Raw genomic sequence first — 26,550 nt, forward strand, 5'->3', positions numbered from 1 at the left:
ATTTTATTTATTATTATTGTTATTATTCATAATATTATTTAGATGAGATTTATATAATTCAATTGATTTAAAATGATTTTCTTTATTCAATAAAACAAGGGTTTGCTTCTCAGGTAAATGTATCAATTTCTTTTATTAATTAATTAATTAATTAATTAATTAGTTAATTAATTAATACATTTAGTAAGATTATTTTTTTTTTTACTTGATAACAAGAAAAGAAATACAATGTTACAAAGGATTCTTGAAATACATGCATTGCCAGAAATAAACCACCTTATTTTTCAATTTCAACACTCTTTAAAAACACTGTTGGATAAAAAATAAAAAATAATAAGTTTTTGACACCAATAAACAGTTGTGTCATCCATGGCTACATGACAACTGCACTGAAAGAGTTAACATCTTGAGAGAAGAGACCATGCCCAAACAGCACACCAACTGCAGCAACTATTATGTCTCAAGTGCGGCATTAAGTGCTAAGGAGAATTTTTAAGGGCTCCCGAGGGACTTCAGACCCTCCCACATGATTTCAACATGCCCTCATTTCCAGTGCAGATGATTCTCAGTGGGGATCGAGACTGAGGGATCCAAACTCTGCAGCGTGCTACAACCCTTGGGCGAAATCCAACTCCCTGATATCTAGTGACTCAGCATTCGGGCAGGGAATGGCAAATTTTAAGATTTTTTTTTTTTTCCATGGCATCCTGTATTACAACCACTAATAGCAGGTGTAGTAAGCCTGATAATCTATGAAGCCCCTTCTCAGTGTCATTGCCGATAGTCCGTCTTTTCCTGGCTCATTACAAAGGAAGTTAGTTAAAGTCATTAAAAACAGCCTCAGGTACAAAACAGAGGCACATGATTAGACTCAGCATGTCTACTCTTAGCTCCCATGCTAGCAAGGTGACTTCATTTTCCTTTTTACCTTTAGTCTTAATACCGCATCAAATTTTATGATGCCATACTCAAGGAAGATAAAAAAGTTTTTCCTCTTTAGCAGCACACGGGGTCTAAGATCCTGAGGCCTTGGCTGCTCTAACTCAAAAGGATAAAGTATGTCTTTCACACGCTTTGCTCTTTTGTCCAGTTTTAAAAATGAGAAGCAGTTTTGTGTCCCACTGAGGATACACCAATTGGATTTGTGCATGTCTAATACGACCACAAAAAGAAATCTAATAAACACTGTAGCACTGCAGAGAAGGTTTAGCTGAGGTTTGCGAGACAACTGGGATATTAACTGAACCTCTAACATGACATGGTCCACAGCATAGAATCTGTTTGAGAATTAACCTGCAACTGTGAATCCCAGCGGTTTTGAAGTACTGAAATGTGACAAAAAAAAAAAAAAAAACGAATCAGATGCAATATCATTGTTCTTCAATTACTATGTTTTGTTGTCTGTATGAAATCTAGTTTATGAGCATCTGGAGTAAAGATTAATTCATAAAGTTCAGTTTTGCTGACTGATGGAACTTTTCTAGGAATGATCCAAAAGTTTAGTTTTTTATTTTTTATAGGCTAATACAATTTTAAAAAACTAATCATAATACTAAATCTGTCATTATTTGTCCACGTTCTCCATATGAATGACTTTCTTTTTTGTAAAGCACAAGGTGAATTTTTGAAGAATATCTAGGCCACTCTTTTCAATATAACGAAAATAGGCCAGGACTGAGCTTAACAAGCTCAAAAAAGCTCCATAAAATGACCATACAAGTAATCAATATGACTCATGAAATGCATTCAAAGTCTTCTGAAGCAATATACTGTAATAGTTTTTCTTAATAAACTGACTGACTGAAATTTGAATAGCTATTTACTAAAAATGTTGACATTTCCACTCCGTCCAGCTCTTAGTCTTAGTATGTTAATAAAAGTTAATGAGAGGAGTAGTCATGTCCTATTACTTAACAAGATTCTTCTCAATGAATCAAAACCAGTCTGAATGATTCACTCATGATTCAGACTGATTCTTCAACTCACTGATTCAATTGGAGTGAAAGATTGTCAGTGAATAACAACTCAAAGCTACACTGTAAAAAAAAAAAAAAAAAAAAAAGCCTGTGCATTTAACAGTAAAAGACTGTAAAAATGCTACAGTCAAAACCTTTTAAATTGTTAATGGTATATTCCCCTACTATATATGAAACTGTATTGGGCATTACATGCAATTTTATGCGCTTTAATGTTAACATGTTTTTGGAAGTGAAAAAGACCATATAATTTACAGTAAATAACTGCTAATTGACATTGCCCGAATTCCCTGCATTACATTACAAATTGGATATTTTCTTCTTAGTTTTTTCTTATCAGTTTTGTATATTAGGGCTGTGTGTTACACCTAATGTTGTTTAATGGATGTTTATTGCATTATTTAAGTTTCATGTGTGTTACCATGAAGGTGTTTAGTGTTTGTGTGAATAAGACTGTGCACCTTCTATGCATTTTATTATTTAAAAGCTGCTTGTGATGGGCTTTGGTTCATCATTTGACTTTCTCATCACTGTTTGCATTTGGTGGTTATCAGTGTATTACAAAAGTACAAAACAAATTTCAGTACTTCAATAGGTTGGTATATTAACATTATATCAGTTAATGATATTACGGTATTTAACTGTAAATTTAAGTTTTTTTTTTTTTTTTTTTTTTTTTTTTACAGTGTATTATATAGCTTCAGAATATTTGAAATATAGTGCATGATTAATATGGCCTACTTTTATGTTGTTTTTGTGGTTTTCATCATTAATTAACTTGTATTATTTTGAAAAGAATATCCAGGATATACTAAAAACTGTTTCACGGAGGGGAAGAAATATATGTTTAAAATAACATGAGGATAAATGAGTTAATGATGAAAACTTTCATTCTGTGATCTATCCCACCCCCCCCCCCCCCCCCACTTTTTTTTTTTTTTTTTTTGGCAAATTGTTAACACTCTTACATGACTGTGTCCAGCATGTGTTTGTGTGTGTGTGTTCTTGTACGGTATGGACATCTGTGTGATGCATGGAATCGTTGGACTTTTTTCTACTGTACATTAAAGATGGATCCAATCCCCAACCATTCCTCCATGTGTTCTGGCAAACTGACACGAAGAATGGTGCTAGTGCTAATAAACCACCCTGACACACATTTCCAAAACCTGGTGCATGTTTTTTTTTTTTTCTAAGTATCAGAATGGAGGAAGCACTGGAGGCATGTTAAACATGTCAATAACAACTTGGACTGTGTTCCTTCTCAAAAGACTTTTATTTTGCCAAACATGACTTTGCAACAAAGTGCAGGCGGCGAGTAGAACATACTGGCAGTGGGAATACAAAAAGCATTATTTAGATGACTTATGACATTAATAAAGTGGGTTTATGTCGAGGCTGGACACGGTGAATTGCTGTAAAAGTAGCACTCTTTGTCCCCAACTGCCCAATCGTTAAAAGTAGGCTGATGAACATTGGATGGGATTTGACCCCAGAGTTACCCCATTGGCCTTGCTACTGCTCTCCAGAACAAACAAGGAAATCTAGGTCACTACTGCAGCCTGGGTGGCAAAAACATTTCTATTTATAACCAGTTGTAATTGTATGACACAGACATTTCTGATGCAGTGCTGTCTACTCATACCCAAATGTAATATAAGTACATATATTATATTTCCATATATGAAATATATTGTAATATAATGTAAAAACGTCTTGTCATGTTATGAAATTGGAACAAATAAACTAACTATAACACAACAAGAAAGAATTGCTCCATTTAAATATACTAAGCATAAGTATTACCAGCATAGACATACTTTCCCTCCCTGACAGGTCAGGAGTTTTGAACTGCTGTGTAATGATATGCTTATGCACAAGAGACTGCCCGGAGGAAATACAAATATTGCTCAGTTTTCTCTTCCTAAGCTCAGGAGACTTGGTGGTGATTTTAATATATCTCTCATTTTGGTATCAGCAATATCTCAGATGTTTCTCCTAAAATTCCTTAGGAGAAATTCAAGTAGACAGGTTGCTCTTTCTTTTTTGGGGGGGTTAAATTTGGGTTTTCCACCTTTAATGGTCAGGAAAGTAGGAGTAGAGATGGAAAATGAGACAAGAAAAAGAGAACAGGAGCAGGGAAGAACCTTTAGCTGGGACTCAAACTCATGCTGAGGTGCAGTTGTGCCTTCACATCGTTGTACTGCACACAAGGCTATGGTTCTGACAGAGATTATTCTATTGAGATCTCTTCTAAAGCTTTAAATGACACAAATGTGAGACCACCAGTGTCTAAGGAGACCAATCTGAGCACAGTCTGCAAGTTGTTGAAATATTTTCTAAAACTTTAAAGGAGACAAATGTAAGACCACTAGAGTAATTTTTTTAGAAGAAAAAAATCTGAGCACAGTGTGTGATGATGGTGAGATCTCTTCCAAAACTTTAAAGGAGACCTTTGTGAAAGTTTTTGTCTCAGGAGTGTGAGAAGCAGGAGACTGATGCAGAAGTCTCTGTTTGATGTTAAAGTAAACTCATTTCTGTCTAAGAGAAATATTTGAGATGATCTCACTTTTGATTTTTCTTTCCTTTGGGCTGGCTGCTTTATTTCCTTAAGACAAAACAAATGGCCACACGTCTCTCTCTCTCGTTCTTTCTCTCTCTCTCATTAGGCAAATACAAATCGCACATAAAAGAGAGAGCGCCTGTCCCTAAATCACTGATGACAGTAGAAACAAAAGCAGGCAGTAAACAGAATGTGAAGTTGGCCAAGTACAGTGTGGTGAAATGTGGGGGTTTGGCATACTCAGCCCCGGGCAGCCTTAAAGCTGTGTATCAGGTGTGCAGGAACAACACAACATAGCCACAGGCTCTGAATACACTCATGAGTATGAGGTTCAAAATGCAGGTGGTGGTGCTCAATGTTATTGCCACAGACAGAAATCTCTATTGAGATGTTGAGGCATACTTCATATCGTGTACAGCCGTACTGTAACTAGAAACCCGTTGCCCATGTTATTCATCTTTGTCCAGTCTTTGTTGAATAGTTGTAATTATTATCTGAATAACTGAAATATGATATTCCAAACTGCATGGAAGCTGGATTCCGCCCATAGTAAAAAAAAGAAAAAAGAAACATTTTTAAAATAAGAAATAAAGACACACTGTGAAATATAAAGTTGCAATAGTGAGATGCACAGTGATTTGTAATTGTGTAAAATAGTCTTTAAAAATCTGCTGCCCTCTGCCAGAAAGTTGTCAATGGGAAAAGGTGAATGTCCTTGCATGGCCTAGTCAGAGTCAAGACTTAAACCCTATTGAAAATATGTGGAATTACTTGAAGAAGATGTAAACATGAGATATTAAAGGGTTAGTTCACCCAAAAATCTGAATTATGTCATTTATAACTCACCCTCATGTCGTTCCAAACCAATAAGACCTCCGTTCATCTTCTGAACACAGTTTAAGATATTTTAGATTTAGTCTTTAGTCTTACATTGAAAAAGGTAAGAAAAACATCTTCAAAGTAGTCCATGTGACATCAGAGGGTCAGTTAGAATTTTTTGAAGCATCGAAAATACATTTTGGTCCAAAATTAGCAAAAACTACGACTTTATTCAGCATTGTCTTCTCTTCCGTGTCTGTTGTGAGAGAGTTCAAACAAAGCAGTTTGTGATATCCGGTTCGCGAACCAATCATTCGATGTAACCGGATCTTCTTGAACCAGTTCACCAAATTGAACTGAATCGTTTAAAATGGTTCGCGTCTCCAATAAGCATTAATCCACAAATGACTTAAGCTGTTAACTTTTTTTAATGTGGCTCACACTCCCTCTGAGTTCAAACAAACCAATATCCCGGAGTAATTCATTCACTCAAACAGTACACTGACTGAACTGCTGTGAAGAGAGAACTGAAGATGAACACCGAGCCGAGCCAGATAATGAACGAAAGACTGACTCGTTCTAAAGTCATACTGAATAATTTTGCAATAATGAGGTACATTTACATTACAAGACATTAACTCACAGCTGTAAATACATTTGCAAGAGTGAAATATAAAGTCACATTGTGAGACAGTGACACAGTTGGCAGATTGCAAGCTGCAGTATAAGAAATAAAATTGCAGTTTCCTTACTATTTTTACTCCAGGGAAACAAGCTTTCTTAAAACTGTGCTAAATACCTATAAAGATTCAAGATTCACATGTTGCTGTTATAACCCCACATACCATTTTTCTTTCCTGTAATAGAAGCCACTGAACTTCCTGCTGAGGTTTACTCTTGTATGAGACTGCACTCCTGATGGGTGCACTTGATATTGTGTCTTTTCTTTAAAGTGCCATCTGACACCTTCCCGTGTCTTTTTACCTGCTGGTTCTGTGTGTCACTGGCTGTCTCCAGGGCATGCAATGTTTAGTTTTTAACCCAGTGACTTATAGCTCAGTCACGTCACAAAGGCTATTCATTTTTATGGGCGCAACTCAAGACCCAACAAAACCCATCAGAGCTTGTGTTTGATCTAAGTTTGCTTTCTAGGTCACGTCTGATGCCACCAGTTTGAAAGATTTATCAAGCAGGTATGTTCGGCCTGTTTTAGTGTAGCTAAGTGAAATGCATGTAGAAAGTATTCTTGCTCCTTTCTCCCCCACCCCCCAACACACACGCTTTGTCAAAACCTCAAGCTGAAAAATTACCATTCAAAGTCAAAGTGCTGTTTGATTAATGGCTTCCACATTTGTCAGTCAATCCAAATCACATGCCTGATACACCTGGTTTCATCCACAAACCTAAACTGCTTTTGACGGTGCTAAAGGTTTTTCACAACTTGAGCAACCTACGATTTGATGTGAATGATCAAGTTACTCTTTTGTTTGTGCAGTCATGCACAGCTAACAGCAGAAAACAGCAGCGCTGTGACTCTCCGTGAGAAGTATTAGAGGTCACATGACCAGCCTATACAGCGCTATTGATTCAAACGAATCAAAGAATTCATTCAAATGACACTCTGGGTTGTTTGTGGAGTCTCTGTCTCTGCTTGCAACTCACTGCTTGAAAGAATTTGATTGTATTCTCTACTGAATCCTTATAAGGAACAATCACGTGTATGAATTCATAACTCAGAATCATATTCTTTTTAATTACAGTTTTGGAACTCACGTGCACATTACAGGACTGACTTAAATTGTCATTTTCAGTGTAATAGTCAGTCTGCCAAGATGTCCATACAAAGTGTTTACACAATAAGTTATAGTCACTTATACAAAGACACTTCTTAGTTAGAGTGATACTGTAGATCCAGATGATTTTCATCTTACTGTCATGATTTTTTTCTTTTCAAGGGTTTGTTGTGTTATTTATTGTGTAGCTCAGCCACATGCTAGTTAAATAATACAGATTTTAATCAGTGTGAAGAATTGGTACTGGGATAATGTAGGTGTGTGTGTGCCAGGACTACCTTGAAAGAACCTGGCCCGGCATCAACAAATGCCATTTGAGGAAGAAGTTCAAATGAGGACAGCCAATACAAACTCAAAATCCCAAGCATACAGTAGCTGCACTTTCAATAGAGTGCAAAGCAAACCTGTGTGAGCATGTGTATGTGTTGTATTCAATAGAATTTAACACCATTTACAATAGGCTAACTATTAGTTTACTATTGCCAAAATTACAATGGAAATTAATTGAAGTACAACAAAAGTCATCATACATTGTGATACACTATCATTGTTTAGAAAAACATAAACCACAGGCCAAAAGCATTCAACTTTTTTTGGTATTGCTGGATTAATTATTTGTTTTATTCACCCACATTTAGGAGATTAGGCTACCTAGCATGCTAGGTTAACCCTATACTGCAGCATGCTTGAATATACAGCTCACCACAAAATGAAGATATTATTATTCACTCATGTCAGTTCAAACCAGTATGAACGTATTTCTTCTGTAGAACACGAAAGAATGTATTTTGAAGAATGTTGGTAACAGTTACGACAGACTTCCACTGTAAACGCATTTCTGTTGTGTTTCTCAGAAAAAAAAATGAAGTCATACAGGTTTTCAACGACTTAGGCGAGAGTAAATGATCACAGAATTAAATATTTTTGGGTGAACTAACCCCTTAAAAAACACTTTGAAACTTTTTTTAAAGTTAGAAAAGTATTTAATAAAGGGTGAACAGATGTGTAGGACTTCCTATATAATTAAGTTTCGTAAAGTTTGGGATTCAATTGTCTGGTAGAACTGCAAAACAATGCTGCTCTCCAGAGACATTTGTTACTCCCAAATAAGCATTAAAAAAAGTTTCCAACACTTTTCTTTCTCTCAGGTGTAGGATCCAGATGAAACTCTCAACATACTCCCCACACTTCCCACTTCCTTTTCCCACTTCTTTCTATTTCTGCTTCCTGTCACAAATGAACAGAGGTGTTGCCCATCTGAAGCCCAACATGCAGAGGGCCAGATATTGTGAGGCTGGGATTTAATTGGTATATTAGTATCCAGCCACATCCAAATTTATCAAATTTAACCCTGGCCATTAATTTTGTAGAAGAACATACAATTAAGATCTCATTAGTGCTCTCACAGGGATATGCCCTTTCATCTGCTGGAGGAACATTGAGAGTTGGCCTAACTCCAGAGTAAAGACCTCTCTTCCTCCTACACTGCTGTTTCCTTCACATGCCTCCTCTGGCAAACTCAGTCCAGCCATGTGGAATTCTGCTTTATAAAGAATATTTATTCCTTGTATTAATTTTAAAATCTTGACCGAACATGCAATATGGTTTTTCAGTTTTATCATGCTCCTTCAGTTTAAAGTAGCTTATATTTCTTGACAGTGTAGTGGACAATGTTCTGTTTGGTAAGGGTTAAGGCTTGGTCTGGGTTAGTGCAGTTTGAAATTCAGTGGAAATGTCACTGTGAGTGGTGTGACTTGCTGCCCTGTACTATGCTGCATCACTCAATCACATCATTTTGGTTAAAGGGGATTTCCACTCCTCTCTGTTGGTACTGACTGTCAATCTTTCTTATTGTATTCAAACAACAAACTGATTATTCTTTCACTTAGCATTTTAATAAAATGCATTCTACTGGCTACCAGGCATAACTAAATTGTAAAAAAAAAAATAATAATAATAATAATTCATAATTATGTTTAACTTTCCAATAATTCTACTTGATTAGATTGTCTTTACTACAATAACTACATTCAAAATGGTTCCAAAAGTTGTAATGAACATATCACTGCAGGTTGTCATTTGTCAGTGTATAAAAAAAAAACAAAGGCAAGAAGAGATTTCCCTTACACTACCATGCACAGCTTGAAGGCACCAAACGTTTCTCTCTCCCCACCCCCGCTCTACTGTCTGTGTCTTATTCTCACATGCTTCTTTTTTTTCAGTTATAACATGTAATTAATTCAATAATGTCTTATAGTTAATACTTATATCAAAGATCTGTCTTTGCCAAAGAGTTCATATGATGAACCTATAATGGCTTATGAAGGAGGCAACATGAAAAAGAAACATTAGAGAAAGGTGGGGAAAACAAAAATAAATTGAAAGATTGGAAACACACAGAGATATTGACTGACCAGGTGTAATGTGTGATGTTGAGAGCCAGCTAGGGCTGACATGGCGGTGAGCCATCCCACTTCTGACTGTCATCTACTCTGACATTCTGGCTAAGCTGGATGCCATTAGGATGAGGGTGACTTTGATCCTGTCAGCAGTGATGTGACTCGCACTATATAGGTTGCCTTCAAAGTAAACTACTGTATCATTGTAACTTTCTTAGCTTGTTATCTTTATTTGTATTTATTTTTACTCATACCTGACTGACATCCCACTAGAGCCTGAATATTAGCCTTAAAGTTACAAATAGAAAAAGAAGGTTTTAGATCAGGCACCGCCTCTGTCACACAATCATGGTTTGTTCAGTGTGTTAGTTATTGATTTAAACTCAGTGACAGCACAGAACCAAAAAGAGAAGAGAGGGAGTGGGAGATAGCGACAACATCAAAACCGTGCTATACCCAAAGGCAAATTATTAAGAATGTCAAGTTTTTGAGTAAAAAAAAAAAAAAAAAATGATTTCTCTTGATCATAGATATACCGCATGTCAACTTGTTTGCAGGGTAGTGTATGTATACAGTTAAAAAGGTTGGGGTCAGTATGATAGATGTAATAAATGAAATGTTTCTTAAACTCCAAATAAACATATTAGAAATGATTTCTGAATAATCATGTGAAAATGAAGACTGGAGTAATGTCTGCTGATAATTCAGCTTCAGAAATTATATTTTAAAATATATTAAAATAGAAAATTGTTATTTTAAATTGTAATAATATTTTACAATATTACTTAAAAAAAAATTCATTTTCATTTTATTGTTGATCAAATAAATCTAGTCTTGGTGAACATGAAAGACTTCTGTCAAAAATAAAAAAATCTAACTGACCTTGACCCCAAACCTTTGAATGATGATGGACAGTACTTTTACAGCAATTATTAATTCTGTTATACAGTGAATATATATATAATCAAACCCACCCCAAAAAATAGATTAACAATTAAATATAGGTATGCTATGTAAATCATAAACTTAAATAATTGACTGTAGCCTAATAGCAAGTCAGAAGGGACTGCTCCATAATAGATGGTGCTACAGTGGGGAGCTCAGCTTTAATCTGCACCCTTAAGTAAACATATATATATATATATATATATATATATATATATATATATATATATATATATATATATATATATATTATTATTTTTTATTTTTTTTAATAAATAACATACAAGTTAGACTCAAAACTGTAGCACTTTAGTCACAAAATACAGTGCCAGAAAAAAAAAAAAAACACCTACAACTGACATATTACAATTTTCTCATTAGCCAACTTAGCATTACATATTTTCTCATATCATTAGGGTGTTTAAAAAAGACACACTATTTTGAATGAGTGCTTGGCTGACTGTTTCAGAGGACATCTGTGATGGGGGAAAATCATTAGCCATGCTGCTAGAGCTCGGCTATCTGTAATTGCCTCGTCTCAGAATAGCATCAAATGAACACATTCTGAAAAAGGGGTTCAATGTATCACTCAGTTAACTCAAACATCTGACTCTTATAAAAGTTTTGACCGTCAAATGGGATATGCATTATAGAACTGTTTAGGACTTCCTGCACTTTGCAAGCTTGTTAAAGGAATTATGCAACCATATCATTTAAAGTCTGGTAAGCAAACATTTATGACTTCAGTAACTGGCGAGGATTTCCTAAGGCCCACTGTGGTTTATTATGATAGACAAGATCACAAATAAAGTTGTTTTCATGTTAATTGGACACTACATATCCAGTTCTGCTTTATTTTTCCTTTAGAATTGAAGAAACTGGTTAAAATAAAAAATATTAATTAGCCAACTATCTGTATTGTTCAATCGCTCCCATTGTTTGTTTAAAAGCCTTTAATAAAAACTGCTTGTTTATCATTGTTTATGAAAGAAAGGTACTTGACCTTCCATTAATTATGTATGAGATCGGTGCACAATGACTAATAACAAGATGTATTTTGTTGCACAAGATCTTCCAAGGCCTTCTGATAACAACACAGTAAGTTATGTTTATGTTCATAGACACAGACAAAGTTCTGATAAGAAGGAAACTTTGCTTCCCTCCTATGTGGAGCTTAGTAGGACACTTGCCCTGTAGTGTTGAGTTGAGATCACATGCTGGTCAACTTTTCAAGTGTAGATTTAGTGCACCACAAAGTCTGGCAAGACTTCCCATTAGAGTGGACAGGATGTTTCAAGTGCAAACCATTTGTCTGGCAGTTAATTATATTGACTGGGAGCTTCCAGACAAATACAATTGATTTAGTCTAATTCTAGCTAATTGTCTCCATAGCATTTGTAACTTTTGCTTAATTCTCACATGGTTTCATTTGTTCTTTGCCCTTGTTTTTTGGGGGGATAGGATTGATCTAATGTTTGAGTGTAAAACAACAGTACAACTTTGAAAAAGATTTCTAAACACTGCCCTCAACATTTTGTTGCAATGCATTAATAAAAACTCCCTGAGTGTGTCTTACCTTTCCATGTTTTCTGTAAGGCAGACTGAGCCCGGATAGCAATCCCCTCTGGCAGAGAGAGGCCCCTGTGACAGGCCTGGGCGAGTTTTCCATGTCTCCATTAATCCAGTAACTGGAGAAATTAGATTCAACAAGGGGTTTGTCTGGTCCCTCAGATTACGGCGTGAAAACGACATTGTTCCTTGCGCTCCAATCTGGTAATGAAATGAATGTCCACCTGAATTAACGCCAACAATAGCTGACATGGGCACATTATTATTTTCTTGGTAATAGCTGCCATCATTGGCTTCCTGTTTAATCCCCTTGGGCAGGCCATTGTTAGGAAACACACCAGGTTCATAGTCGCCATTTAGAGACAAAACAGGAGGTCCCAAGATCCCAGAAAGACTATATTCATCAATATTATCCCTCAAAGACAAGTATGTGGTCTCTGTAGAAGGAAAGCAGCCTAGAGAGTGCTGCGGCTCCACAAACTGGAGGTTCGAACATGTCACCTCTCTGTTTGGCTCTGTTTTTATGTGAGTTACGAAAGGAGAATCTGGCATGGCGTTCTTGCTGCTGCCAAGGCACATACTCCTGTAATCAGTGCCAGGTTCGTTTTTTATATATTTGGCCACTCCCATAGCATCCAAGCCGATGTTTAATATTTCCCCATCCGCATTCTCTACCTTCGGGAACTCAAATCCCTTGAAGTCATGCTCCCGGCTCTCAGGGCTGTTGACATCATTTTGCACTAGACCCAATCCACTTGGAGGGCTAGAGACCGAGAAGCCCCTGGATGAGTTCCTGGGACTGGACATGGTCATACTTCCAACGGTGGGCGGACTGGAGATGGATGGTCTAATGTTACAGGTATTGCCTCCATTTGTTGTTGGGCTTGAGACGGATGATCTCATATTGGTGTTACAGGAAAGCGGTGAGCTCACACTACCTATACTATTAGGGCTGGAAACTGGAGACTTCATTACACTTAGTGGACTAGCTAGTGGAGGTGACCCCACTATGCTGGACTTTACAGGGCTACAGGTGTTAGGGCTAGTGTGTTGACCTTGGAACAAGTTGGTGTGGGCAGAAGCCAGCGACGGACAATCAGAGTCAAAGAAGGTGGGGCTGGTAGTCGACGACACCATGTTGTGTCCAGTAGGACTAGACATGGGCCCAGACCCATCAGTGCTGCATGAAAGAGTGGTGGCCACAGCACACTCCTTAGGACCACCATTGGGTACCTGGGCCCCAGTTGGGAATGAAGCTGGGGGAGTTTTCATCTTTGGGCTCCCAGTCGTTCTGGACTGGCTGTCTTCATTTGCTCTCCCACAAAGAGAATACAGTTTCTGTGGGCTACCCTGCCCTCCTACAGTCCCTTGTTGGGCAAAGCCAAAGTCTGCTTCTCTGGCAGCATTCATGTACAAGCCCATAGACTCAGCAACAGTTTTGGAGAGCTCCTTTGAGTCTGTTTCTGACTTACGGTTGTGGAAGGAGTTGGTGAAGGAGGGAAATAGTAATGGTTGATTCTGGTTAACTCTAAGCATTGTTGTCTCTGTAGTTTTAAAGTTGTTGTCCTTGCAGACAGATGGCATGTTAGGGGCATTGCTCGAGTTAGCAGTATCCATGAGCATCTCACTGTTTGTCAAATTCTCTTCTGCAGAACAGCAGTACTCCATGGTGTTCGGCATCTGTGCAAGTTTGTTTTCTGGCTTTGCCCCTTCGCAGAAACTTTGGTAGCTTTTAGTTTCCATACCTGGATCATTTGATCAACCTAATGGACCAATGAATGAGAGATGTTTAGACTTTACAGTCAAAATAGCAGTATTTTGATTAGTAAAAAGAAGCTTCATTATTCTGACTGTCAAACCAAATAGCACACACAATTATTATTCATTACTGGATGAATTTGTCTATTTGGGTTGGGGGGTTAATTACAGATATACTACTATTCAATTGTGTGATTTCAAAGAAATGTATCCCCAGATCCTCAGATTTAAATAGGGTGCTAATTAAATGGGATTGCAAATGACCTCTTCTTTATGAGTTTGGGGGCCATCCCTCTCTGTCAGACTACCATTTTCTCCAGCTGAAATGTTTGTATTTGTACCAAACTATTATATCTTTCCCACGTTTAATATGTTTTACCACCATGATGTGTGAATTCACTATAAATTATTTGTAAATGAACTGTGAAAGTCTTTGCTTTGAGCGTTGCTGGATCCTGGCACTGCCTCTGCAGACATAAGGTGCAGTGCTCCACATTCAAGGTGGTAAAAAACAAATATGAATTCTGAACTTTTTTTCCTCGCAAATCCCTGTGCCTCACAATTCTTTGTACTTTTAACTCTTAGTTTCTGGATTATAATAATAAGTATTATTATTATTTAACATTTCCATAAAAATAAAAAATAATTTAACCCTTCTGTCCATTTTAGCAGTGTTACATTTAGTTATGGTGAAGTGCCAAATAAAAATAAAAAAAAAAACTGTGGAGACTTACAACACAGGCATGGTGTGAATGCAAAAATAACTGTTTTTAAAAAAATAAAAAAAAGGTTTTAATGCATTGTGTATTCAATCAGTATCACTTATGCAAGGTTATTTTATATGTATTTTAATGACAATGGCAAAAAAAAAAAAAAAACGTATTTCCTAAATTGTTGACAGCACCATGAGGAGAAAGCAAACCGACCACCCACACGAGCATTATGAAAGGGGTTGAAGACGCAATAGAACCGCTATGAGTTTAAACTGTCAGACAGGCTTCTTCTTACCATCTATACTAATATAATCATGAATAGCTCTTCAGACATACAGTTAGTTCATGAGGCATTGTACTTTTAAAAGCAAAGTAAAATGGGGATGACAGTGCAACTTTAAACATTCGACGTAGTTCGTTGTTTTTGTTTTGGATTTTTTTCCCTCGTCGTCTTCTTCCCACGATACCGTCCTTCAGCGTGCAACCATTGGACAGAAGCAGACACACTGTCGCCAAGAGTTTATCACGCCACTCTCGGATTGGTCCTCTGTCAGTGTTTTATTTTTATAAGCTTTGTAGCCACAATATTTCTCCGACGTTCTTTTAAAACGTGTGAAAACCGAACTTGCTCTTTACATAGTCTACAAAAACTTCAAGTCAACTTTACGTGTAGGTTCGGATGCGTGATATTCCATGCTGCATTGCACAGAGACCTCCAGAATGATGAATGTGACGCAGTTGTTTCCTCTGCAAAAGAGCTCCTGTTTAAATATCGGTGTGATGCACTTTATTCATCACATGACGCCACGTGAATCAAGAATGCTTAAATAAGAGAAATAAATATGTTTGCATGCATTTCCCCAAGAATAAATCTTATTCGCCAGTACTCTTACTGTCTGTGAACATCACATTAATCATTGTGTCCCATCTGGCTGAATAAACTTAAGTTGCACTCAACTCTAGATGCACTAGCACACAGTAAATAAGACAGGATGATGTTAACGTTACGCGAAATAATACTGCTATCCCTTGAAGAATTTATAACGACGGAACTAAGCTATGATATAACTATTTAACATTTGATGTAGGCTAAATTTGATGGAAAGCGTTAGCAATAGGAATAGCGATGTGTTAAACAGCATTCACTGACATAGATAAATCCTGACGGCTGCATGGATTTATGTATTTTAGCCGAGAAAACGTCAGAATAAAATACAATCTGGTGAAAAGGGTGGTAGTTAAGGATACATTATTAACGGAATAATTGTATACCATTGTAATTTACATAGTTGTTGTTGTTTTCTGTTGTTTCTTTTCATTGCGTTAAAGTGCACTTTATGCACAGGTCCTGTCAAGTTAGGCATCGCTTGTCACAAATGTACAAGTTTTAGACAAGTTTTAAACACTTCTGCATTTACAGTAGTTCATATATAGGGGACTGCTCCGTTCTCCAGCGATATTATAATAATACGACATCTTACCGTAATTACGACATCCAGTTGTGACAGTTATCTCTACTGCTGGTCACCAGTAATCCAATGGACAAAACGGAGCAAATGAACCTAAACCGTGCCGTTAAGTTGTGTTTAGAAGTATTCCCAGTGTTTGCATGTACTAGTTTCAGCTGTGACAGCTGAACGCACCGCTCACTGCCGCGCTCATGACGCGAGATCTTTAACGACAGCGCATCGTCTGCGTACAGCATTCAACAGCGACTTCACCGACACGTCCTGGCGTCTGTTTTCTGTTTACATGCACATCGCTACTAGATTGTTGAAGGCGTCCAACTGAAGACTAATACAAACAGCGGAGGACTCTGACAGACTTGCGTAGCGACGTCATTGTGTGCACGTGGACCCTCCTACTGCAATGAGAGCTCGAGCGCGAGGAGAGAGGGAGGGGAGGAGGGAGGGGCGATGGGTGCACTCAGGTAGATACGGCTATCCATCCAGAAGTAGGGCAAGATAGTTTGATTACGCAGCCGTTAACCTGTGCATCTAGGACAAATGGTTGTGCAAACATTTAAGTGAATGACCGTACTCGCTAAATGTTATTCAGTGGAATATAAAACTAGATTGGCTAATCATTATTTCATCTAATTAAACCATGCACTGTGCAGTCTCAAACCTTTTTTTAGATTTTTTATTTATTTATTTTTATTTTGCAGTGTACATATTTAGAGGCGGAAATTGTAATTATAAATGTTGTCTTCTGCACAGATGGAGCACTGAGGAATGACTCAGGACTGGGAAGAATCAAGAATTAAATGACAAATTGACAGAGTTTTGTTCCCCAGCTCTCATTTAATCCTTTTCTAGGATCTTAAAGTTGTAATTACCTGAATTCTGAAGGAAAATAAACAGGGAAATTGTTACAGAATTCATAATTGAATATCTATTTAGGCAAGGTAGATTTTATGATCCTGAAAGCTATTGAAAACTACTTTATGAAGTAGTTTGTGTGAATTTTAGGCTTAAGATTATCAAGATATTTGAATGACTTCATGTGAAGTCACTAACATTTAACAGGCCTAGAACGAAATATGAATGTATATGTACTAGTAAAGCACTACGTGAATAATAACAAATAATTTGTATAGGTCATATCATTTATGTCAAACACTGGTTTGATATAAAGTCTACTTTAGTAAATACCAACAGTACAGTACCACAAGGTGGTGCAATTTTTGTGAATTTGTTAGAGTTTTTGCATAACCCTGCACTTATGTAACACTGTGTTCTTATATATATATATATATATATATATATATATATATATATATATATATATATATATATATATATATATATATATATATATATATATATATATATATATATATATATATATATATCCCCTTGTAATTCTAAGGTTAAAATAGCTATATCATTGATATTTTACATCTGTTCAAATTGTCAGATGCAGTTAGATTCCAGCTTTGGGGCAAAGGCTTGTAAGACTATTTTGTTATCTTTTGAGTTGCAGATCTGCAGAGTAAGAAACACAGCAGTCATTTATCAGCTAAATATTAACTCCTAACTAATCATTAATTAGTACATTAGTGCATGTTTAATATTAAGATTTTCAGCATATGAAAGCAATCAGTCATACTCAAAATAAGAGGGCTGCCACAATGTTCCCAAATAAACAGTACAATAGCTAGCACATTTATCATTTTAATTAAAATACACATTAATAATATGATGTGTGTAAATATATATTTAAATAGAGAGAGAGAGAATTTTTGTTTTGTTTTGTTTACTTACTTTTTGCACTACAAGAATACAAGCACATTATAACCTAAATCACAGGTTATAAATGAATATGAAAGCAAGAAATAAATAAATAACTATGACTATTTTTTTTCCCCAATATGCAAACTTTTTTAACACAAGGTCTTGGGTAGGCAGGGGCGTAGCAGCCATTTTAAAAGTGGGGGGGACAGCTGTATGGTGATTTGACCCAAAGCTGATGTTCATAATAAATTCTAAATAGAATACCAATTGGCATTTTACTTTTTCAAATTTGGGAACATGACATGATAGCTTACAGGAACCTATTTTTGTTAAATCATACTCAAAATTAAAAAATACTGCAGGACTTTGAGACCAATGGGAGACCATCTATAATTTGTTTTATTTTTTATGAAATAAAGATATTTTATGATATTTACAATATTTCAGTTGAACTACATTTGAACAATAACTTTTTTTTTTTAACAGTTGGACAAAAACAGGTGTTAAATGAGTATACAGATTACATCTACAGTAATTTTATACAAACATACATTTTATGAAAAATATGAGACAGATGATCTGTGAAAAAATCAAGCTCCTCTGGCTCCTCCCAGTGCTCCTATTGCCATTTGCAGAAATACATCACTCCCGAGCCCCTTTCACACTGCCATTCCGGCAAATACAGGGGTAAAGTGTTCCTGTAATTGTTCCCTGGTCGCTAGATTTGGCACTTTCACACTGCCAGTGATGACCCGGTATATGTGCGTGCTTTCACACACAACCCTTGAAGATCCCGTAACGACACGTGACATCAGCGCGTGACGTGTAATGTACGAGTCGACAACGCTTGGCACGTTATACTTTAACTGAAGCAAGCAAACCATCTCTGCGTCAGCGCGGAAAGTGAGGAACTAACTGATCTCTGCTTTATTACAGTTTGCACATATGTGTTCGTCGCGAATGTTGATCTTCCTTCAAAACAGCCGGTAAAAGAGTCGCGCGATAACGCGCGTCATCACTTCGATACGGAATTAGATCTGGCTTTTGTTCACACAGCGCTCGTTCCGGATCGATTACCGCAATGTTACTATGTCCCCGACCCGGGTTCGATTCGGTAATCAATTCCGGGACGTGGTTGCTTTCACACAGAAGGCGACCAGGCAATGTTACGGGAATATTGCGGGTCCGACGTGCAGTGTGAAAGGGGCTCCGGTAAAAAACCAAAACAACCAATCAGAGCTGCGGTCCGTAACTTTGTGTGTTTTCAAAATGTAGAAAAATGTATATAAGCGAGTACACCATGAATCCATTTTCCAAACCGTGTTTTTGGCTTGTCCTGAATCACTAGGGTGCACCTATAATAAGTGTTTATATTCGGACTATTTTAGATTGCTTCGGGGATACCGCGGCGGAGTAACCCAGTACCTTTGTGATTCATCATAGACATAAACAGAGAGAAGTAGTTCCGGCTAAGATGTTCTTCCGCAAGACGCAAGCAGTTCTGATTATTAACCGCTAGAGCGTCAAAAGTATGGAAGCATATGGGTAGCATTATTCAATTTGGGATGTAATATGCAAAATGACAATGCAATATGTAAAATGGCAATGCATTTCTGTATTTACATTTACATTTTCCAATACATTTGTGCAACGTTTGGTGCAAAATGAAAATGAAAATTAAATTACATAATTTTCATTTGCCATTTACTACACCAGTTTTAAAATGTAAAATGAATATTAATTTTAACGCTTTATAAGTTGCAAAATGAAAATGAAAATGTATTACAGAAATGATTAGATATGTCTAACATGTTAAAGCAAAAACTGTGGCAAAATGATCATTTAAATGCTATTTTTCTTAATTGCATTAACACTCACAGTCAAGACACTTACGATTGCATTTTCATTCGGTGTCCCGCAATGACTGTAGCAAAACTCAATGTGCACATTGAAAATGCATTCCGAGCCGATCACGTGTCCCCGCCCTCGCGCCACGTCAATCATTGTGTGAACAAGGCGGGGCTTACAGAAGGTCAGAGACTCAAATCTCAAGAAGAGGATTCAATCAAGTGAGACAACATGGACAAGACAGTTGGTCCGTGTATGTTTTGATCATTTCGGTTTATGGCTTCAATATTTCATTCGGACTTGTGGGCGGAGCTGAAACGCTGCTTTCATCTGATTGGTCGAATCGGATCGGTTTTCATCTGACAGCCTTCAGCTCGGTCTTGTCATTCTTTCAGGCAGAATAAGAGTCAGTGCGAGTGAAGCACTGAAATGTCTGAAACTACGCTCACTGTTAATTAGCATAATATTTGAATCAGATGTAGCTGGGCACATAATTCGTGCTGCTGAGACCTGCAAATTAGTTCTAGGTTGTAGTATTGTATGAATATTGTCCCACTGATAAATACAGTGCAAATAGTTCTGTCCCTTTGGATAACAGTGAAGTGGAAATTAAAATCAATAATAGACTGAACAGTTCCATGTCTGTAACATTTACCACTCTCATCTTTTAAGTCATAAGGCACTAGGTATGTGTTTGTGTGTGACATTAATAAATAATTGTAAAAATGAATATAGTTACATTTCTAAATGAAAATAGTAAAATTAGCTCAATGCTGCTCAGTGCTCCTGTAGCCTACCCCAGAGCGCCCTCTCGCGGCTGTAGTCGGTAATGTTCAGGGTGTCCGCGGGGTTTTAAAAAGTATTAAAAAGTGATAAATCAAAATGGTCAAATTTAAGGCCATTAAAAGTGTTAAATGTGGTCTCAGAGGTATTATTTTTTTCCAAATTAGGTATTATTTTTTCCAGACTATCAGGTGTCTTATTCTGATTGAAATTATATCTGCGTTCGTGTTAGTTCGTTTATATGGGCTTTAGCATATCTGGGCACATAATCAAAGATCTTCCGTCTCCGTCTCACTGTATGTTTGATGCTGACGTCATATTCAGTGGTCGTTCGGCATCATCTCAGAACACTGCGCGCTCAACAGAAGTGGCTGGCTTACGTTTTATTTTAGACTTGCTTCAAGGCATATCTTCAACGATTGGACAACCATCGTCGTCTTCATGGACAAATGCAAGTTTTCTAATAGCTGGGTTAACGACCGGTAGTACCGAGGTCCCGTTCAAACCCGGTTCTTGACGCATACAGCGCTATGATTTTCGCGAAGCAGAAAACGAGTACGGAATCTCAAAATCCAGTCATGTAAATGAAACTTACATTTTAATATGGACAGTCATGGAATTTGTGAAAGCATAAATTAATCAAATCAAATCTCCATATGGACCAGTATCTGTAAATGTTAAGCCGCAAAAGTTGTTTGAAATATGAATCCGTGTTCTGCGCGTCTCTGTGTGAATTAATGAATGGCAGAGACGTGCAGGTTTATTTACTACATAGACTGAAGCGCATGTTGCTTGCATTAATTTCAGCATCTGTTGTCTTCTCCTGTCAAAATAATCAAGTTAATTTAGAATTATTCATATTCATTATCGAAAAAGCAGAAGACATACCGGTTTCTCCGGTAGTGGGCGGAGCTAATGGGCAAATAGAAATTTCAAAATGACAAATATGCATTCATTAGGCCTAAAAGAAAATTTTTACATAAGGGCATTGTGCTAGAAATATTACTATTATTTAGTAAAACGTATGTGATACTGCTACCACTGTTGCAAAAAAATAAAAAACTTTATTTAAAAAAATAAATAAATCTCAATATTTCTCCCATGTTTTAATTTTAATAGCAAATCCCCTTTATTTACCAAACATAAAATGTGTTTAAATTTGATAAATTAAAAGACAAATTAAATTTGGGTGAAACTTGTTTACTGTTTTTCATAATTATATAACTTGTAGAAAAACGTTAAACACAATTCTAAATAAGTATAAAGAATGGCATTGGATTTATTTTTAGTGCTAAAAAGTTGTTTTTTTTTTATTAGCAAATTTTTGTGTTTTGCTTTGGTACCGAAATTGGTACCGAGAACCGTGGATTTTCACTGGTATCGGTACCGAATACTGAAATATTGGTACCGTGACAACACTAACAGGCAGGCTTATTGTTCGGTCTATCCATTTTCTCCATTGCGCATTTTATGGTATTTGTTTTATTTTTATTTACTAAGTGAAATAAATGTGCAATATGCTGTCAACATCAGTCTCTAAATCTATTATTTTTTGTATGTTATATATGTCAAAATCTGTGTAAATAATAGAAAGGTCGCTGATTAACACTTGCAATTCAGTGTCGTGATGGTTTTAAAAAATATTCTGAAGGTAGTGAAAAAGGTATTAAAAAGTAGTAAATTTAACTTAAGGATTGCTGTATATACCCTGATGTTTTCTCTTGGTCTTGAATAAATGTGACATATAGTCCAGTGCGACTTATATATGTTTTTTTCCTCGTCATGACGTATTTTTGGACTGATGCAACTTATACCGAAAAATACAGTTAACATTATTATTATTATTTATTATGAGAGTAATTGACACAGACTAGAACTTTAATGTTTCACCCAATTCAGCTCATATCTTTAGACTCGTCCGACTCGTGTTGCTTGTATAACTGGCCAGACTTACCTTCCCAAAAAATCCTATTTAATTTTATTTCATAAATTTAACTATATTTATTTCCACTTTACTGTTATCCAAAGGGACAGAACTATTTGCACTGTTTTTATCAGTGGGACAATATTCATACAATACTACAACCTAGAAATAATTTGCAGGTCTCAGCAGCACGAATTATGTGCCCAGCTATATCTGATTCAAATATTATGCTAATTAACAGTGAGTGTAGTTTCAGACATTTCAGCTGAAGGCTGTCAGATGAAAACCGATCCGATTCTACCAATCAGATGAAAGCAGCGTTTCAGCTCCGCCCACAAGTCCGAATGAAATATTGAAGCCATAAACCGAAATGATCAAAACATACACGGACCAACTGTCTTGTCCATGTTGTCTCACTTGATTGAATCCTCTTCCTGAGACTTGAGTCTCTGACCTTCTGTAAGCCCCGCCTTGTTCACACAATGATTGACGTGGCGCGAGGGCGGGGACACGTGATCGGCTCGGAATGCATTTTCAATGTGCACATTGAGTTTTGCTACAGTCATTGCGGGACACCGAATGAAAATGCAATCGTAAGTGTCTTGACTGTGAGTGTTAATGCAATTAAGAAAAATAGCATTTAAATGATCATTTTGCCACAGTTTTTGCTTTAACATGTTAGACATATCTAATCATTTCTGTAATACATTTTCATTTTCATTTTGCAACTTATAAAGCATTAAAATTAATATTCATTTTACATATTAAAACTGGTGTAGTAAATGGCAAATGAAAATTATGTAATTTAATTTTCATTTTCATTTTGCACCAAACGTTGCACAAATGTATTGGAAAATGTAAATGTAAATACAGAAATGCATTGCCATTTTACATATTGCATTGTCATTTTGCATATTACATCCCAAATTGAATAATGCTACCCATATGCTTCCATACAAAAGTTCCCTACCGCAGATTTAAGATAGTCAATCTGCTTTTTTTTAATACAAATCTCACCTGTACACATTCTGGAGAGGTTGAGCAACTGACCCCTCTCTCGTCACAGCCTGCCTTTCCTACAGACTAGTTAGTAACAGTTATGAATTAAAAGAATAAAATTTGATAAAGTATTTTAAGATATTCGTTGCAAAACAAATATGATTTATTGTGAAATGATAATTTTACTCCGCGAGCAGCACGTAGACAAACAAAAGACAGCAGAAACCAATAACATTGTTACGTCTTATTTAGCAGACGCTTTTATCCAAAGTGACAATTAGGAGAGCATTTAACACACTGAATCCGGCGCGACGTGACGAGGTCCATACGGGTTCAATAGGTTAAATCATAACATGAAAACTTTAACGCGCGATTCGTGTCATCGCGACATACTGTAACATACTTACAGTGTGTGTTTGAAAAAAGGATGTAATCGTCCTTTGCTTTTTTCTGGGGTGCATTTTATCCCAGACGGCCTAATAGCAAAGTGAACAAACGAACGAACGAAAATTCAGAAGAGCAACAAGAGATTTGAAGCTCATAGCAGACGCGCCCAGGAGATGATTCGCTCTGTGATTGGCTGAATGTTACTTCACTCAAATCTAAGTAACCAATCAGAGAACACTACAGGAAATATTCACGCTGGAAACTAAAAAAAAAAAAAAAAAAAAAAAAAAAAAAAAAAAAAATTAGCAGGGGTCAGAATCACCTGTTTCTAAAAGTGCGTGTCCCCCCCGTCCCCCCCGGTTGCTACGCCCCTGTGTAGGTAACTTTTTCAGACATGCTGAAGACATCCGGCCTGGAATGTTAATAAATAAATCCAGCTGCATTTACATCAGATAAGCAGCTTAAAAGCCCTTTTACTCTTTAACTTAAGAAGCCTGCACCTTTAATCAAATATTCATCTTTAATCATTTTAAGTTAAGGTGTATTATTTAGCAGGAGAAGTTTCCCCTTGTGCTTGCATCTTTTGGACACGTGATCCTAAAATGAAGGAGCAACTGTGCTATTTTTGATCTCCTTTTCTCCTGAAGTTGACTGGGGTGCTGATATATTGATCTTTAAGTTATCATATATTGAAGGAAAATGAAAGACAGCTCTGAAAATGAAGACAACACAGCATTTCAAAGAGATCAATTAAAGCAAATGCATATATTTGAGAAGAGGCTGCAAAACAATATCCAAGCTTTTGGATGCACAGAGCCCTTCTGGTTCACTTAACAGAAAGTGAAAGCTATAGACCGTACAATGATGAAAACTTTTTACACAAAACGTTCTGAGTGAAGACATTCCTCTATAGTCAATAGCAGTATGGTGGTAATGGTGTCATGTAAAGCTTCCCATTAGTCTGACAGTTTGAAAAAGTAGAGGAAATAATGGATGGTAGGCTACATAATGCCAGGAAATCCTACAAGAAAACAATTATCAGTTGGCAAAACACTGAAGTCATCTAAATGCAGATTGCTGCATGTAGTGCTATTTAATAAATGAAGGTAAAATTGTGGTATTCAACTATGTAATTACTTTGTATTCATATATGCAATTACTTTGCATCTGTGAAGCTGGAGCACTTTTAACTCTTAGGACTGCTACAAAAATGTGTCTATTTCAGTGGAAGAGATCTTTTGCTGATTTAAGATCTTTTGCTTATCTTTGTAGATAACTTTTGGTTTTATCTGTGTATTGCTTTGCAGTGTGAAGGTATTTTTAATTATCACTATTCTGACATTATTAGATAAGGTTATGCTGGCATTTTGACACTTTGAAGTTGGGCATATTTTGTAAACTGCTGTGAGTACTTCATGTCTTTTTATTTCGAGGCATTCGGTGGTTGTATATAATTGTAATGTTTTAAATGTGTATTGGTGATAAAAAAAAAATAAAAAAAATTATAATCTGCTTTTATTTGAACCTCCTAAGGATTATTTGACATTTTCTGAGGGTTAAGCAACTACTTTCATGATCATTTGCTGAAAAGAGACACACGTTTTATTGGAAACGGTTATGTTTAAAAAATTTGCTGTTGCAACACTTGCATTTTTAAGTACTTAAAAATTCAAGTTTTGCAACAGCAAATTTTTAAACATAACCGTTTCCAATAAAACGTGTGTCTCTTTTCAGACCATATTAGTACATTTATATAATTAAATAAAATACACATAATTATGTGTATTTTGCTGTGATTGTATGGCAGTTTCTCTCTGCAGATGATGAAGTTCTAGGATGTGACGGCATCTGAAATGCACAACTGAGTTTAGACTTGTGACAAGAGACAATATGTCTCTTTACATTGGTTTATGTAAAAAAAAAAAAGAAAAAAAAAAAAAAATTTGTTTATGAAGACCAAAGGTATGTGAGTGCTTCACAATGTTAAAAGGAAAAAGTGAAAAAAGTTGCGTGATAGCTGTGACTGGGTATGTTTATGCATAAACTCAAGTAATAAACAAATTCTAACAATATGGACTATGAATTCAATATCTTTGTTTCTTACTTAGTGGTGGAGAGGAGAGAAGTGTCCTTAACTTGACAGTGCTGGTCACACTAACATGTTCTCCTCAACTAAAAAAAGGAAAATACTTGATTGGTAGGCAACCAGTTACAATTTGTAAGTTAAGAATGATAGATTCACCTGTTGAACATGTGTTCACAGTCTGTGTAGTTTCATTACAAACTACTAGAAAATCTAGAAAATCAGTAATGAGCCATCTTTTTTTAGAGTGTAGCCTCTATTAGGGTTTTACATTAAAACAACAACAACAACAACAACCACATGTTGTGTGAATTAGATTTTTTTTTTTTATTGAGGTGAAACATGTCAGTGTTCTTCACAACAGTTATTAGCTGAATACCTTTACATTTAGTCATTTAGCAGACACTTTTATCCAAAGCGACTTACAAATGAGAATGATAGAAGCAATCAAAACTAACAAAAGAGCAAGAGTATGTAAGTGCAAGTCTCGATTAGCCTTACACAGTTTACATAGCAAGGTATTTGCTAGATAGAATATATATATATATATATATATATATATATATATATATATATACACACACAAAGAAAAACAAGATAGAATAGAAAAAATAGAAAGCTAGTGTTTTTAAAAAAAAAAAAAAAAAAAAGATAGATAAAGTAGAATTAAAATAGAATAGAAAGTGCTAGAGTTCGAGGGTCAAATAAAGATGGAACAGATGTGTTTTTAGTCTTTTCTTACAGATGGCTCAGCT

At 36.2% G+C, this 26,550-nt stretch overlaps 1 protein-coding gene across 1 annotated transcript in view; it reads right to left on the bottom strand.

Moving 5' to 3' along the window:
• LOC113111650 (mineralocorticoid receptor-like) overlaps positions 1-16,373 on the bottom strand; it is a 62,794-nt gene extending 46,421 nt beyond the window's left edge. Inside the window, exons 1-2 of the mRNA XM_026276650.1 lie at positions 16,017-16,373; positions 12,072-13,827 (exon numbers count right to left, since the gene is read on the bottom strand). Coding sequence (XP_026132435.1) covers positions 12,072-13,807 — 1,736 coding nt within the window. The 5' untranslated portion in view covers positions 13,808-13,827; positions 16,017-16,373. The remainder of the gene's footprint in view (positions 1-12,071; positions 13,828-16,016) is intronic.
• Positions 16,374-26,550: the final 10,177 nt, after the last annotated feature.

The sequence above is a fragment of the Carassius auratus genome, chromosome 1, assembly GCF_003368295.1.
Source record: "Carassius auratus strain Wakin chromosome 1, ASM336829v1, whole genome shotgun sequence".
NCBI lineage: Eukaryota > Metazoa > Chordata > Actinopteri > Cypriniformes > Cyprinidae > Carassius > Carassius auratus.